This window comes from Spodoptera frugiperda, chromosome 6 (assembly GCF_023101765.2).
Source record: "Spodoptera frugiperda isolate SF20-4 chromosome 6, AGI-APGP_CSIRO_Sfru_2.0, whole genome shotgun sequence".
Taxonomy (NCBI): domain Eukaryota; kingdom Metazoa; phylum Arthropoda; class Insecta; order Lepidoptera; family Noctuidae; genus Spodoptera; species Spodoptera frugiperda.
The window spans coordinates 479508-496667 of record NC_064217.1 but is presented as its reverse complement, the minus strand read 5'-3'; the positions used below and the strand labels follow the sequence as shown (position 1 = coordinate 496667).

General features: G+C 36.4%; 2 protein-coding genes and 1 long non-coding RNA gene across 3 annotated transcripts in view; 1 reads left to right on the top strand and 2 right to left on the bottom strand.

The window, feature by feature from the left end:
* LOC126910770 (uncharacterized) overlaps window positions 1-4337 on the bottom strand; it is a 112434-nt gene extending 108097 nt beyond the window's left edge. Inside the window, exon 1 of the long non-coding RNA XR_007705373.1 lies at window positions 4040-4337. This is a non-coding gene — a long non-coding RNA (uncharacterized LOC126910770). The remainder of the gene's footprint in view (window positions 1-4039) is intronic.
* On the bottom strand, window positions 95-2606 carry LOC118267436 (uncharacterized). The gene is made up of 4 exons (XM_035581433.2): window positions 2355-2606; window positions 1654-1821; window positions 1101-1260; window positions 95-745 (listed from the first exon to the last, which is right to left on the bottom strand). The coding sequence occupies exons 1-4, from the start codon at window positions 2433-2435 to the stop codon at window positions 609-611; spliced, it is 546 nt and encodes a 181-aa protein (XP_035437326.1). The 5' UTR covers window positions 2436-2606; the 3' UTR covers window positions 95-608.
* A 1642-nt stretch (window positions 4338-5979) lies between the features above and the next one.
* LOC118267722 (uncharacterized) lies at window positions 5980-17080 on the top strand. Its single transcript, XM_035581871.2, has 4 exons — window positions 5980-6219; window positions 12547-12696; window positions 14672-14834; window positions 16879-17080. The coding sequence occupies exons 1-4, from the start codon at window positions 6142-6144 to the stop codon at window positions 16995-16997; spliced, it is 510 nt and encodes a 169-aa protein (XP_035437764.1). The 5' UTR covers window positions 5980-6141; the 3' UTR covers window positions 16998-17080.
* The last annotated feature ends 80 nt before the right edge of the window (window positions 17081-17160 follow it).

The following is a 17160-nucleotide window of genomic DNA, read 5'->3' as shown; positions in this document are numbered from 1 at the left end:
CGATGCGATGCGATGCGATTTAGGGCTCCCATACAAAACTACGCCGCACTAAATCGCATCGCAGAAATTCGAATCGCATCGCAGTTTTGTGTGGGAGCCCTTAACAATGAAATAATTTATTAAGGTACTTACAAAATACTTATGATTGTGAGATACGGATACTTTGTACACATTCGTTACATTGATTCACAGGAACTTGCATTGTTACAATCTCACTATTTTCTTAAAACTACTTACGCACGAAGGTACATACTTTATTTAATCATATAAGTATTTAGGTACTAGAAATTCGTTTAAGTATAATAATTTTGCTATCACAAATACTTTTTAGGTACAATCATTTGCACTTTACAATAATTACCTATTTACCTTAAAAAATGCAGGTATTTTTAATATAGTTCACACACAAGGTACACTAGACTATTAAAAGTTTAAATACACGTCTCCAGACACCTTAAAAACAGTAGGTATGAGAAACACTTAAGCATTTATATATTTACTTAATTAATTTGCGTTTATGCATGTAAATAAATGCAAACTAAAAGCTTAGCAAATGTTCTGGTAACATTGGTTATAGGTACCTATACTTGGCTATTATTCATATTAGTCTATAGGACGTGGTCTTCCACCTTCACGCTGACAGGGTGGTAGATGCGCCCAGAGTGCTGGAACCTGGTCTCGTCCTCCTCGTGCATGATCTGTTTGTGTCGGCTGTGCACCACCACGATGCAGTATACTGAGATAACTGGAACAATAATAAATATTGCATTATAAAGTTGTTCTGATTTGATGGCTGTCGAAAAAATACTTTATTTAAGTACAGTAAGTGGGGTAGTACATGTCGAAATATACATATTATACTATACTATTTAAACTATTCTACATATTTTTTGCCCGCCCTTTTTCTAGTAATCAGTAGGCGGGACATGAAACTATCAAAACAATAGCATAAGTTTGGAAAAAAAAACAAATGACGCGACCTCAGGCTTGAGCGGGCCATGAACTCACGGCAGGCGAATATAAGAACATTCTTCAGTTCGTAAGTACCTACTTATGTTCAATAAATGTTTAACTGTACCTACATAGGTGGAGATACTCACATGACCTAGCGAGGTGTATGAAGATGACGACGGCCTCGACCTCCAGCATCTCCCCCTCGTCCTGCAGCACCAGGCTGATGCCGGTGAAGGACAGCAGGAAGTATATCGCCGTGATGATCCCCGTCACTATCGTCCACGGCAACGTTAGGGATGCTAGTTTCTGAACAAAGAAAAAAATAATAGATAAGTACCTACAGTAGCAACTGCGTAATACCTCGTCGACTGAATCATCGCAAGTGCGACTGCCGGGGAGCAAAAAGGGTGTGAGTTTGAAATTTTGCAATTCATGACAGAAAGCTGTCATAATTTTTTTTTAATTTAAATTAATTTCACGTCATTTCTGCAAAGTCTGGCATTACGTGAAATGATAGACTTGATCTTCATCTGCATTAAAAATCTGCCTGAATCAGGTAACTAAGTATTTACTGTTATAATACTTCTGTCTACTTCTAGAAAAAAAATCGTTCTTTTCTGATATTCAGATTCTTAACTAAACCATGTTCCCAGTATAAAAAATTAATTAGTGTTATGATTAGTGTTCTCAGCTCCTTACCTTATAAGCGGCGACTACCAGGAGCACAGAACAGATGAGATGTGTCCCGCTGACACAGGCTGCAGTCACGTAGAACACATATTTGTGCATCGACACGTTCCCATCTTTGCCGAGAGGGGCCAGCGTCACCAGCAGGCAGTATATTGTCAGTTCTAGTAACGCCCATACCTGGAACAATAATAGTTTTCAAATGTTAATCTTAATTCATAATTATTGAGCCCTAATTGAGATTTAATTGCTTTGAGATAACTTCCAAAGTGAAGTTAACGAGCAATAATTTTCAGATTAGATAAACTATAGAGGTGCAGCGGTAAGCCTTAGTTTGAGTTACCTGTTTTAATAAAACAATAAACAATGTTCAATGAAACTTCATTTTGTCTCCGGAAAATTAGAAAGAATTTTTAGTAACCTGTTATCGCAGCAACGTGTTGTATTCCGTGCGAAAGAAAACATTTTGTTCAGAGAAAAACTTCAGGCGCTACGGCATTCTAACCTTGACATTATTCATTTTATCTGTTTGCTGTGTAAATATTGGCATATATAGCACGTGTAGCGCACATCATGGTCAGATCACGATATATTAGCAGATTATATTTAAAATTAACACAAATTACAACCTGAAACAACGGAATCTGTGACAAACCGAAATGAGTTTCCTTATCACACAGCTGTCAAAGCGAAACAAAAAAAAACAAACTCACGGAATAAACATATCCTATAATCAAGGTTCCTGTGTGGAGGGTGGCGCAGTAGCAGCATTTATTGATCATGGGCACTCCCATCTTGCACTTGCAGCGTTAATGACCTAGGAGCGTGGCGGGGTATTTATATCCCATCGGAGTTCCGAGTGCTATTATTAATCGTTGAGATCACGTTAGCTCTGCGTCAAGGGTACGTTATCACTGTAGCACGGCTGTAGTAATCGCTGGCCGCCATGTTTTCGCGACTGATAACGATGCACTAGTGACGCCCGCCCCTTATCTCGTATTGTTTAATTCTTTCTATTAAACTGATACGTGTGATAGGCGATATGATTTAAATTAAGGTGTTCTATTTATATTTTTTCAGTGATCTCAGTACTTGCATCGGTAATGGACATGAATTTGTGGTCTCGTATCAAAATGGGTAATTTTAATACATGTAGGTACCTATGCTTTACTAGAAGTCCTATGTACTGCAGTGACCGCCCTTTCTACGACGACAAAATACTACCTGTTATTTATGGTACCTTTCCATTATCCGTAAAAGTTCAATCTATAATGAAAACTATAACAAAATACTTACTTAGGTAATTACTATTCAACTATGTATTTTGATGAATAAGTATTTTGGAGCATGAATCACCTATTTATTTGTGGTTTCCATAATACCTATGTGTCTATCTTGTCATTAACACTAACTTGTAACGGCATGTACCTATAGACTAACTATTTTATAAATTGTGACAAAGTTGTAAACTTAGACGACCTTCGTTGAGTGTTAATTCTCAAATGCAAACACATGCTCTAGACGTGCAATAAAAATTTCAAGATCGCAACGACGCGATTCATTCTGCTATGAAAAAGTTTTTTATGACTACTTAGTACTAACCATGTAGATACTTAATTATTCTATTATATAAAAATAAGTCGGGTTTTCCTTCCTGACGCTATAACTCCAGAACGTACGAACCGATTTCCACGGGTTTGCATTCGTTGGAAAGGTCTCGGGCTCCGTGAGGTTTATAGCAAAGAAAATGTGGAATTTCAAGAGAAAAACACAAAAATGGGGAAAATCATTGGTAGCGAAACGGAGTTCGCCGGATTTGCTAGTCTATTATAAAAAATAAGTCGGGTTTTCCTTAACGACGCTATAACTTCAGAGCGCACTAACTGATTTCTACGGTTTTGCATTCGTTGGAAAGGTCTCGGTCTCCGTGGGGTTTAGAGCAAAGAAAATTAAAAAAAAATCAAGAGTAAAGCAAGAAAACAGGGACAAAAATTGGTGGCGGAATGAGGTTCGCCAGGTTTGCTAGTTGGTTATAAATATGGGATGGACGGGTTAAGATAAAATCAAAAAATGACTATAGTACCCTAACCAAATAAGGCCTATGCCCCAATAAAGCCTATTTTGAAAATTTCCCTCTTCCCGATGTCAAATGGTCGCCAAAGTTTGTAGAAGTGTGCATGCACATTACTTAACTAATTTGAGCACAGCAAGCAACCCGTGCCGCGATTATGTTGGAACCTACAGACGAAAACAATCACGACGTGGAGCGCACTTTAGTTTTTATAAAATTCGAGTAGCGTAAACTGTTAGTATTTTTATATTTATCAGTATACGACGTGCCGTGTTTTGTCTGTATGACAATTATACATTTACCCATCTCCTCACATAAGTGAAATACCTATAATATCGGTGTATTTCATATAATCGTTGTTTTGTTTACCTATGTGCCATGCCCTAATAAAGCCTACAAAAAAAACGTGTAGGCCTTATTACGGCATAGTTGTTTTTCAGTAATCTCATAGAAAACGGATCACCAGCTTCTGTCAAAAAGAACGCCAATGGATTTTGCAAAAGATGGAAAACGCTGTTAAAATGGTAGAAAGGGGTAAACGGGGTGAATAGATACAGAAAAGGGGTGAATGGATATCAGGAAATTCTTCATAGTATTTATTCACCCTTTGAATTTTATGCACCCTGTTTTACCCGGTAGGCTGCAGCAGCCAGATTTAACTTCCAAAGAAGTACGCATCATCTAAAGAGTGGTTTCCACTACACGAAAGCTAGGTCGGTCGCTAAATTGGCTACAGAACAAGAAGTTATTCTCACACGTTTGACTGATGTTGGGGTACCGATGACTTCAAAGATGTTACTTGGGTATTACATGATGAGAAACTCGTTTAGCCTGATGTATAATGACCAAAATTAATTAATAAGATCTCATTACATTTATTATAAGCATTGACAAAGTTTTATTATAATTAAGAAGTTGAATACTTACTAGGTTTTATTGAGGCCTTATTAAGACATAGGGTTCCCAATAAGGCCAAACTGACACTTTAGTTATTTGTGTTTACAAAATTGTAATTTTTGTTTCTAAAGCCATTTTGATTCCATTATTACAAAGTTTAATAAATAAATATAAGATTTTGAAATTATCAGCCCATTGTCATTTTAAACCTACGAGCTAGGCGGTAATAAAAATAAGGTAGGCCTTATTTGGTTAGGTTACCTTACAAGGAGGATTTGAAAAAGGACTTTTCTATTAGATGGGTTAACAATAAATTAAACAGAAAAGGAAATTGATAATAGCTTCTTGGCAGCCTAATGTAGGTAGGCACCCACTTTCCTAAATGTAAAAAGATCACTTGCATACGGTACCTATGCGTTACGTAAACGAGTGCAGCAGTGAGCAGTGAGTAGTGAGTGCAAATAGTGCAATAAGTGTCTCATTCGGGAGTTCCGTTTAACCCAGTTATCCACTTACAGTATCACATAGATAGCGGCGCGTGACATCCTTATTAAGGAACAGCTGTGTTTACCTAATTCACAACAAGAAGTACGTTGGTCCTACCCGTAGCTATTCGGACCACTCCCTTTCGTACTAGGTACATTTTGATACGGAGATTATTAATTGATTACAATATTACCTAATTCAAATAAAGAGTAATTAATAAAATTGCTGCCAATAACTCCAGTCATGCAGTAATCTTTCACACCTTAAACCTCGATTTAGGCCCTTGAGACAAGCAACCAAATATCTTGAATGAGACTGATAAGGAATCTGTGCCCTTAGTACGAGTTTCCTTGACGTTTATTCGATCCGGTTTATTGATTGGTTGGTTTATTCGAGCCGGCCAATCAGAGCGATCGAACGCGCTCTCGTTTCGATTACTTTAAAAGTAAAGCAAACTCATACTAAGGTTACTGTTTGAGTGTGTGACGTGAGTAAATAGGTAAGTAGGTACCGCTAGCCGTAACCTTACTCTATGTACTATGCTTATCTCGAAATCTCTAAATAAATGTTATAAGTAACACGCTTCTTTAAACAACATGGTCACGGTCATAAATCCACAAGATAGTCGTCCTATTTACCGATTGTTTCCATGGAAATTACATTTATCAATATGGCACCTTGGGCACTAAATTGATTTAACAGATACTAATTCTGCAAATTGCATAAAAACTTGTCTTATTGTCGTATATGTACTGAAAGTACTGATATATGTAGGTAGGTTTCGATGATTTATATGCAGTGATGTCGCTGAAGGCTGACAGTTTTATTAAAAACACAGATAGTGTGTTATAGTGGCTAGTATAGATTAACATAGTGCTGATAATTGGTCTCACCCTAGCGGCAGATTGTGGCAGTTTAAGGAACCTTATCAGTTGCCTAGTGTCCGCGTGACGAGACTGACGGGTCACCACGTTACACGGCTGAACGAGCCGGTTCGATAGTTTAATTATAATAATTAGTTCCATTAATTATTTAGTCAATTAAACATGTGTTTGAGTGTCGACAACTGTTGCTGCTGCTTCGGCCTGGAGCTTGGCGCCAAAATCATCGGTATACTATACACTGTTAGTATTTGTTTATTTTCCAAAATCTGGATATTTCTTGTTTGTTTACATGCGGTTGTGGACTGAATTCGTTTCCATTTTTATGTTGTATTTAACTGTGAATGTACAGGTTCCTATAAAATGGATTTAATATATAAAATACGTGTACTAATTACACGCTGTTATCTCGATAGGTGCAGCAAATTATCTACTGGATTAGACCTCTAATTAAGTATGTTCGACCTTTTGTTGACTTCATAGTAATGTGTTTTTAATCTATATTTGTTAGTTAATATATCTAGTTAATATTCTTATATATAATATCAAAGCAAAAGAAAATGTGCTCCATTATTTTTACAGTCTGTCAAAGCAAAATGTTTTCATTTCAGTCATAAATTAATTTGTGACAAAATCAAAAGATTTCAAAACGAAATTTATGCGCAGACGATGCGATGAATCGTATAATCGTAGCGTAATTATGTATTTTTTTGCACGTAATTTATGCAAAATGTTATTTCAATTTATTTTTACTTTTTAATTTAGAATCCAAGTTTGGGTAGGTTTATTTGTGACTCGCATAATTTTTACTTATAAGAATAAGTAGGTACAGGCCTTTTTTTGCCCACTGCTTTGCTCGTATTAGCAATAATTTTGTCCACAAAACAAATCAATGATTTTATTTTCCCATTATAAATGTAAAAAATCTGATAAATAAATAGCTGGTATCGATAAAACTGCGCGGTTGTTGCAGTGGCTGGGTGACCGGCTACAATGCAACATGCCGCTTAGGTAATTGCTCCAACGACCGGGGAGAATCTTAGTGTGGGCAATAAAATTGAAAGAAAACCTATATCCAGAAACAAAACAATAAATAAACATAACTTATATACATAGCGGCAATAGTTCTTGGAACATGAGTCAAGAGTTACATCGGTAGGCACTCACTCATACTGAAATACCCAGTAGTGGAGATTGGGGGGAGTTATTGCGAACACTTCGATAAGCGGTCACTTTATACTTTATACATATATTGTGCAGTTACAAAGAATTGGTACATAATAAACTATGTATATCTGTCATCAACACTTGTAATAGTGAGCGATAATACAAGTAGGTACTTAGTACGTAGATACATACCTAGGTTAGGTAAAGAGTTATCTATAGTCCACTTTACATAAAAACAAAAGAATCAACATTAGACTCAGAATTCCAGTACCGTTGTCGTCGGCTTATTGCAAAAAGTCATTATGTGACATATCCACTATTCTGAGATATATAAACGGTAAGTATTGTAGTTTGCATTAGGTATTTTTTGGTTGTTGATTTGTCCATATTATCTACACTAATCTACACTAATATTATAAAGAGGAAAACTTTGTTTGTTTGGTTGTAATGAATAGGCTCAAAAACTACTAGACCGATTTTAAAAATTCTTTCACCATTCGAAAGCTACATTATCCACGAGTAACATAGACTATATTTTATTTTGGAAAAAAATAGAATTCCTTAAGATATTTGGATTTTTCGGACACAAACTGAAAAAATCAACCAAAGAAGTTACTTATTTTGCGTTCGCTGCCTAAACTACAAAAGATAGAACCATAAAATGGTATAATTAATTGTAGATCTTATAAATATCTACAAAAAAGTCCGCGGCACACTATACCTACCTATGTCGAGTGAGGCACAACAACCACATTTTTAATTAAAAATCTTGAATTTTTTTTGAACTACATTTAAACGCGTTTATTTTACTCATGCTATTAATCCTTATCAAAATAAATTATTTGGTCTTTGACTGATTAAAATTGGACGTTTGGTTTTGAAGTTGTGGTGAAATTAATATATTGTATTATAGAAGCATTAAATTAAATAGGTACCGAATCATCGTACCATTTCAACCTGAGGGTGCCGTAAAAGGCGATTAGGGGACTAACCTTTAGCAGACAAGAGAATTTCGGTAATCTTCGAAATTACTGATCCGATTCCAAAAAATCTTATACTAATATGAAGCTACAATAGCGCCGAGTGTAATCTTATGTTAAAACAAGAATTTTCCGCGGGCGAAGTCGCGGGCAGAAGCTAGTCCTAAATATAACTACGTTGATGAAATTTGTTTTTACCTAATGTGTCAAAATAAGTCCTCTATAGATAAAAACGTATAAAGTGATTTTTTGTAGTTAATGATCTCTTGCAATAAGCCGGCGATATATTTATTCACAAATATACAATTTTAATTTTGAAATACATACTGCATTCGATTAAATAATATAATCAAAGATTTAGATTGTGATTGCAAAAACCCGGGCGCCAAACGCCAAAAGGCGTACGCCTAAGGACAAGGAGCTGGCGAATTACACTTCTTAAATAAATAAATAAGATCTAGATTGTTTTAAAATAATTACAAACATTAACTGCAACTTATTCAAATCAGTCAAGTCAAATCGAATCATATTTATTTGCTCAAACACATGTGAACAATAAAATAATTGCATGCTTTGTTATTCGAAGTTATTGTTACATATTTGTTACTAAAAACGTTATTGGAAGTAGCTAAATAAATAAAATTAACAATCTATGTACAATCGTTACATATTATCTATTGTACTATGTAAACAGTATGGCACAGATGAAAAGACACCGACACGACGAGATAAGCCGTGGAAATTAATTTCACAGACCAACAACGTTTCAAAGGGCCACGTCGTGAATAGTACCACGACATTACACATTTTATTCCGCAAAGTATACATACACGATATAATAATATACAAGTTATATGTATATTCATAGTCCCATTATAATAATAATGTTTCAATGGTGTAGTTGAAACAAATGCTTTGAGTTTGACTTTATACTTAGGCTTAGGGGTAATAGATTTTTAGTAGGTATAGAATTCATAGACTGAGTATCATAATGGTTATTGAAAATCCAGATATTTCGGAAATCAGAATAATACTATTCATTTGCTACACAGTCACACCGGTGACCAATCAACTGTCGAGGCAGTCAGCACTAAGTTAGCGTGCAAAATAAATTCTCACATTTAGGTAGTCAGTCTGCTAGTTATCTGCTAAATAACTGGGTAATTAGATCATACGAGATAACACTACAGCTCCGAGTCCAAGTTTAATTACGTGCATATAACGTACCTACATGCCTATGTAGGATTATATACAGTAAAAATACATATTTCAGTAAATTTTAAAATTTGCGCATTCATAGCATGTATCCATCACAAACATGTAATCCATTATGTACCTACTCCGTCTTTTACCCACTATTAAATCATTTAACTTCCGATAATTTCTTATCGAAACTTCAGCAATAGGTAGAGGTACCATACCTTATTTGCGATTCACTATAAATATTATGCTTTATTTTGATAACACACCACACACAATCAACAGTTGAAAGGCTAATTGCTCTAAGCGACATTTTTTGTGATAGATATTAAGTTATATATACATATCAGAATCAGAGAATTTTTCTCCCATATAATGATGTATGTACATATATAATTCAATATCGCAAAACAAAATGTCACTTAGATCAAGCCGTTTAAGCGTCAGGTCGTATATATTGAGCCTGCGACATATAGCACGACTGTCGCTCTCAGTTTCAGTCAAAATTTCTTTTGAGTCCAACCAAAAATTACTTGTGGTCGGTCGGTACAATGTATCTTCTTATATTTTCACAGTAGACACAACATATAGGTTATAATTAAGTTAGGAGTGTATAGATAAAAGCGTGGAATCAATTGATTGCAAACACTCGCCGCGTTCTGATAACACACAGCTAATTACAAACAGTGGCATGGTCACACAATTACTTACTTCTAATTAATACTCCACCAAGTACATGTGATCGCGTCAGAGCATCACTTCACCTTGTTGACCTGTTCAAGTGCACATCTGTTCTTTTCCAAAGTAAATAGCTTAATGTATGTAAGATATGAAAAAATGTAGGAATATTTAATGATAGAGTGTAAGCGTCTCGGCACAGGCGTTTTGTCAATTTCAGCATCACCCTACACTAGGAGTTTCTCCTGTGTCGTGGGTGCGTTTACAAACATACAATTTCACATGACACTCAGACAAGAAACAATAATTTGTGGATTAGCAAAGAGTTGCTCCATGCGGGAATCGAAACCGCGACACGTTGCACGGTAGCCATTAATTGTCTAGCCACCGCACCCACCGTGCAGTCAACTATTGTAAAAACATTCGTTTCATGGAGTTTATATCAAAAACCTAGATTTAGAATCAAGAGATTTTGGAACGCAAGTCGATGAAACATTTCCAACAGCAATTTTTCTTTTGGATCATTCTCAGTTAAATTATTTTCTATTTGGTTCGAATCAAGCACGTTGACTCAAAACACTTAATTACGAATGCAGACAGACGACGTTCGCATTGTCATTTGATTTATTGATAATCAGTTCATCGCACTCGCACTCACATTGGATTGGGACATAAATATAAATAGTTACATGAGTAGTATTATCAGACGTTACTCAGTATAATTATATATCACAATTCATATTAGCAATACCTGTGTACAGTTACACACTCACACACACATATTAACTGAAAAGATTGTACATGTAAAAAACTTAGGTAAATGTGTACCGTATTTATTTAATTCTTCAGGCACAGTACACAAGGCGGGCTTAATGCCGTAAGCATTTTTTACCAGCCAAATCTTTTGGATGGTGTAGAGACAAACCAGTGTTAGGTGCATGGAGCAAGCAAATCTAGAAAAACTTAAGTACATAGTAGCAAAATACTATATACTCATTTACACAAATATATACCAATACACAGTGTAATATCACCTGAAACCTAGTAACCTTTGAACAACAGTATATTTATTTTCGAATACTATTCGTATATCGTATCTGCAGTATATATTAATACTTAAAAATGTGTACGAGTTACGATATCTACTGAAATGCTATCTGCTATCAGGCTAATTATTTTACAACTGCTGTAAAATTCATTCAAGTAAATATTCAAGTGATTACGCTCACGTACTAGGTGTTTTTGTAATGACATCATTTTCGTAGAAAGCTAGATAAAATTAGTATCTAAGTTCTAGCTGAGTTATTAATTTGATCCACATACAAAAACAAATACTAATTTAATGAACATACTAGATTAGATCAAGATATCTGTCTAACCACTCGTTCTGACATTCGTCAATAGATGGCACTTTTTAGCTAAGACCGTTTTCTGAATCGCTATATCAAGATTTTCCGACAATGCTGTAACTCTGTAAGTATCCTAAGGATAAATTTTTAGGGTTTATTTTATTCGGAGTATAAAAGTGTTTGGTAACCATTACCAAGCACTTTTATGTAAATCAACCCCCAGCTTAACCCCAACGATACGATACCCAGGCTGTAAACAATATCACATATAATTGTCACCACAATGTGCGAACACATAGGTAATGCGTTTATGCAGAGTCTGGCGAGTGGTGATCTAATTCAACATACACGGAACTGAAAAGGAAATATTTTCATAATGATAAACATGATGCAGTTAATACCTTGTCTTACATATATATATAAACACGAACAAACAAGAAAATTCGTAGTGTATGTCTGACAGAAATGATGTCATAATGTACTGCATTATCTTAGTGAACTAGATATTGAATGAATATGGAACTTTTACCGCCGTACTCAAAGTCATGTAGTGTTTACTTAACCCAGTCCTTAGCAATTGTTATCGATACAAAATCGCTATTAAGTAAACATTAAATGTCTCTGAGTGCAGTAGTTAAGGACATTTCTTTTTTTGTCTTAGGTTGTAGTTACAATAATAAGTAAGGATGTAATCAGCCTTAATCGAAATAGTATAAAAAAACCTTGAAAGATGGAGTTTGTAGTTTAATATTCTTCATACGAATTTGCAAGCATCTGGTTATATTATGACATATAGATGGAACTCAACCACACCTGTACCTAAAAAATTCGTAGATTTACAACAACAAGCTTATAAGTGCCTCCGTTTTTCTTTTTTGAGGGGGGAAAATCATCCTATGACTTCTCCCGCCTTGGCCGAGGCGAGAGGGAGTGTCAGGCTCTTACTGACTAAAAACCACCCCGTTCCTTCTCCTGCTTTTCGAGCCGGAGCCCCGGTAAACCCGCTAGGTAGTCCGCAGCTCCGGATCAGGCATCAGCCCTACTGGGCCCCATCTGTGGTGGTCTGATGGCTCTTTGAGGCGCGCGCGGAACGCGACGCGCCGCACGTACGGGTCTGGTTCTGTTCGGGAACTGTTTTTATCATTGCCAACAAAAACACCAACGTGTGCTCTATCTTGGCTGTACATGTGTTCCAGTTCCTGGCAGTATGTGCGCTGATGGTGTACGCCCCGCTGGCGGCGCTGGGCGAGCTGCCGCAGAGCCGGCTCATCTTCTACGTGACCCTCGCGCTGCTGGCCTTCGCAGAGATCTTCATCGGGGGGCTGTTGATACACGCCTCGTTTAAGGTAAACATTCCTATGTATTAACTGTGCTGTTGAATATTGTGTCCGTGCTGATGCTATGTGGTTCCTATGTGTAAATTGAAAACGAAGATTTTCAGTTACGGATCACAAGATGGTAACAAGCAATCGATGCAGACACCAGAAAAGGAGTTACAAGTGCATTGTCGACCTTTGAGGGACTAGAAGAAAAATGTTTTTGTGAAATCCTATATGAATCTTATATGTAAAATACAATCGATTTACAAACACTTGTGGACAAGATTATGAGATAGTAAATCAAATTAAATTAACCTACAGATTACAATGGTTTCTAGTACGATTCGCAAGTGAAAAAAACAATTTACATTTAAATAATAAAAAAACAGAAATAGTTAGAACAATCTGATAACCACTGACCACTAAGTATATCCAGACTGACCAGTGGGGGTTGGGAATACCACGTCCCTAGTCCCTACTGTAAATACATATCTTTGTGTCGGGGAATAACTTATGTGCTGATTATTAATCGCGGAGCACTTCAGCATAAGTATTTCAAGCATTCAGTGTAGTAGGCAATATTGGGTGCAGGTACACCTAACCAAGCACATGTAATGTCAAGATTTAGATCAATAACAATACAAAACGTTATGTTATTCGACATATATAGAATTAAATGCAATAAATGTACATGCCAACAGCATACTACGAGAACGATACTACAATCAAAATAATTCCAAATAATATTGATTTGATGATAAGTGTGTACATGCGTGCGAATTATGACATGTCTTATTTATGTAGAACAACAAATACATACAGGATGTTCAAAATCAAAAGATATGCATAGCAAAGAAAAGAATTAAACATTTCTAAGTATGACATTTTTCAAGATAACAAATTTTTTTTCGCTGTTTCATTTTTTCACAAATATTTATTTTTGTGAAGAATTATCCATCAAACTAACAAACAATAAAGTTGTTCACAAAAATAGATCTTCGGCTAAACACCTAAGATACAATTTGATTCCCATATTTCACGACACAATCAATATCTATCTACATAGTACTACGTATTGTTACATACATACATACATATCGTCACGCCTTTAATCCCCGAAGGGGTAGGCAGAGGTGCACATTACGACACGTAATGCCGCTATACAATATACACCCACTTTTCACCATTTGTGTTATAAGTCCCATGTAATAGGGGGTGAGCCTATTGCCATATCCTGGACACAATTCCAGACTCCGTGCTACTACCGAGAAATTTTCGAAAATCCGAAAAAAGCCCAGTAATACTTTGCCCGACCCAGGAATCGAACCCGAGACCCCTTGTTCGGCAGTCGCACTTGCGACCACTCGACCAACGAGGCAGACTACTACGTGATGTTATTGTACATATGTGTTTACGAGTCTAGAAGTGGGTGTGGCACATTTTATAATCGTTTCTTGTAAGTACCATCCGCTGAATTTGATAATTCGGATTATTCTGTTATCTATATGGTATTTATGACTTCTTTCCTTTTGATAGTGACTTAACTATAATAATAAAATAGTTTTACAGGATACCGTTTCATAAAAGTTATCATCATAGAATTGTACACAGAAATCGAAAGCTCTTGATTCTCCAATGTTTGTTAACTAGAGATAGGTAGAGCTCTACGAACTAATTTCATTCAGAAATTCTAATTCCACTTCACTTTTCTGAAAAAACTTGATTGAACTAGGTCTAAGTTGTTCATGGGCAGACGTGCTCCATCGTAAGCCGCATCATCAGTTACCACCAGGCGAGATAGCGGCCAAACGTCGACCCATCATATCCAATAAAAAAACATCTGGGGATTTCTTCGTAGGACATTATTTCACTAAAAAAAAACTGACAAAAAAGACAAAACCCAAGTAATATTACTAAATGTATAAACAGTTTTAATTTAATAAAACCATGTATCCGACATAAATGAACCTTATTATTCAACTACTTCATTATGGCATTCCAGAGGAAGCCGCAGCTGATGTGGCCGTGGCTGGTGCTGGCGTGGTGGAAGGGGCTGGTGCTGGTGGTGCTGACGGTGGCCGCCATGGTGCTGCTCACCTTCAGCAGGGACATCGACACCGTCGCCGAGGCCAGCGCCGTCATCTCCGTCTACTTCGTCTACTCCGGTAAATAGCTTATTGAGATCCTTAAACATGATTTGTACCTATATCTGTGTTTAAATGACCAGATGTAAGAATGTAATAGAAGCTAAAGACGTACCGTACCTAGTTTGTTAACAAGAACCTACGCATCTAAAGGATAAAAACGTAAGTGTCCAGAAAGCTCTAAGACCTACCTAATCAACATAAATACCATTAAACAAAAGTGATAATAAAGAATGAACCTATTTACTTTAGTATTCAGCCACCAGTCCCTTTAAGCCCAGAGCTGCGGACTACCCAGCGGATTTACCAGGGCTCCGAATCGAAAAGTAGGTAGGAACGGGGTGGCTTTTAATCAGTGAGAGTCTAACGCCTTGGGCGAGACGAGATCCCTCTCGAGAGATCTCGTTTCGCCTAAGGCAGGAGAAGACATTGAATGATTTTCCCCCATTAAAAAAGTCAATTTTAGCATGACGATGAAAATTATCTTCTCCAAACCTAAAAAGGGGATTTCCTAGAATCATAATAGAAATAGATTATGATCCAACAAATGAAATGGTCATTGCACCTATAGATAAGGTCAAAAAATTCCCCTTTAAAGAACTATTTACAACACTCTAGATATCAGAGTTTATATTGCTTGTTAGTGGAAGCACTGTGGAGGTGCCTGTAGCTGCTACTTGGTACTGACAGATAACATAATACGTTTACGATAGCTAACGCTGATGATTAGACAGATTTGCTTTCCGATTGATAACGCGACACTTTCCCTGAATTAATATATTACGTTATCAATACTTGGCGCCAATAAACTTTCGTCAATTCCGCAAAATATTTTGTTTTTTGATACTTTGAAATCTTAAACTCTTATCCATATTCGAAGCTGCGGACTACCTAGCGGGTTTACCGGGGCTCCAACTCGAAGGGCAGGAGTAGGAACTGGGTGGATTTTAGTCAGTAAGAGTCTGATTCCTCTCGCCTCGCTCAAGACGGGAGATGCCATTGGATGAAACTCTTACCCCTATAGATTAATTATAAACACTCGTGTTATCAATTCGTTTGCATCTAGAATTAGTTTTATGGTCTCGAAATTTTCATTTGTAATAGCTACGGCTATGTTATCTCTGCATTGCCACATTCGTGCAAATACTTAATCAAGCTTCGCAGTTTAATGTAAATAATAAAGATTCAGAGACTTAAATAAAAAACGAGAGCAATAAAAATATCTAACTAAGACTGAAAGATTCTGTAGAAACTCCGAAAATTCCAAAGAAAACAAATATATCGTAACAAATTCTTTGGTTAACACACGGAGAAGAAAAGCGTGACATTAACATCTATATCTACATAACATTTACCTAAGCATAATTTGTGAGACAAAAGGGCTCTAAACTAGTGATTACAAAGTACCACAAATAGTTTCTGTCACACTGCTTTACGCCACAGAGCGTGGCGCGCACAATGCTGAGTCGACGGAGTGGTGCTTGGTATTGTCAGGCAGGGACATTTGTGTAACCATTGTAATTACCCGTGTTATGTGGTTTGGGGTCAAAGATCCCGCGCCTGAGAATGTGTACTGACTTTAAAGTCGTTATTATTCACTAAATCTAGTCTTAGGCTATGTATGTGTTTGGCTAGATGAATCTTCAGAAGATATTAGAGCTTGTGATATGCTTGTGTAATATTTTCATTGTAAAATTTCATTCTGGTTTCTTTTAAACTATTCAGGTATTGATTGCATCCATAATATACACACGTGTTGGAATGTACAGTGTCAAGTCACAATTATGGACCCTGTCGGTCACAGCAAATTATAAAATTCGTAGGAGAGAGGAAGTTATTTGTGTAGAAATGTAGATTTCTTTAATTTAATGAAAAAAGACATCACTCAGATACAAACTTTGTAGAAACAAATTATGATTGTTAGTTTCCTTAGTATCATCACCTATACAGCAACAACATCAAATCAACCACATGATGTTCCCTGTTGAATATAGGCAATGACATCCAGATTGACTGGTTGACAGAGACTTATCGATGGTATAAACTGTTCTGTTTGTATTTCCAGCTGTCCTGCTGTACTTCGCGGTGGTGGTGAACAGCAGGCGGCAGGAGCTGGTGCTGGAGAACTACTGGGCCAACAAGCACGTGCTGCAGCACGCCAAGACACAGTACTACTATGTATAGACAGGCACCGACAGACACTATCGAATCATAGACGTAATTTATTTATAATTAGTTTGTAAGGATATTAAATTATTTTTTTATAAGTGGAAGACTTTTAATCTTAGTCGTATGAACAAGTCATTTTGATGTTTTAATCTCTAAAATATTTGCTATGTTACAATAC

Excerpts from the sequence above, each read along its gene's own strand:
- LOC118267436 (XM_035581433.2), bottom strand. The coding sequence starts at position 2,435 with ATGGGAGTGCCCATGATCAATAAATGCTGCTACTGCGCCACCCTCCAC. Across the intron at positions 1,261-1,653 it reads TGGTAGTCGCCGCTTATAAG|AAACTAGCATCCCTAACGTT; the intron begins GTAAGGAGCTGA and ends TTCTTTGTTCAG. Across the intron at positions 746-1,100 it reads CATACACCTCGCTAGGTCAT|TTATCTCAGTATACTGCATC; the intron begins GTGAGTATCTCC and ends TTATTGTTCCAG.
- LOC118267722 (XM_035581871.2), top strand. The coding sequence starts at position 6,142 with ATGTGTTTGAGTGTCGACAACTGTTGCTGCTGCTTCGGCCTGGAGCTT. Across the intron at positions 6,220-12,546 it reads TCATCGGTATACTATACACT|TTCCTGGCAGTATGTGCGCT; the intron begins GTTAGTATTTGT and ends CATGTGTTCCAG. Across the intron at positions 12,697-14,671 it reads TGATACACGCCTCGTTTAAG|AGGAAGCCGCAGCTGATGTG; the intron begins GTAAACATTCCT and ends ATGGCATTCCAG.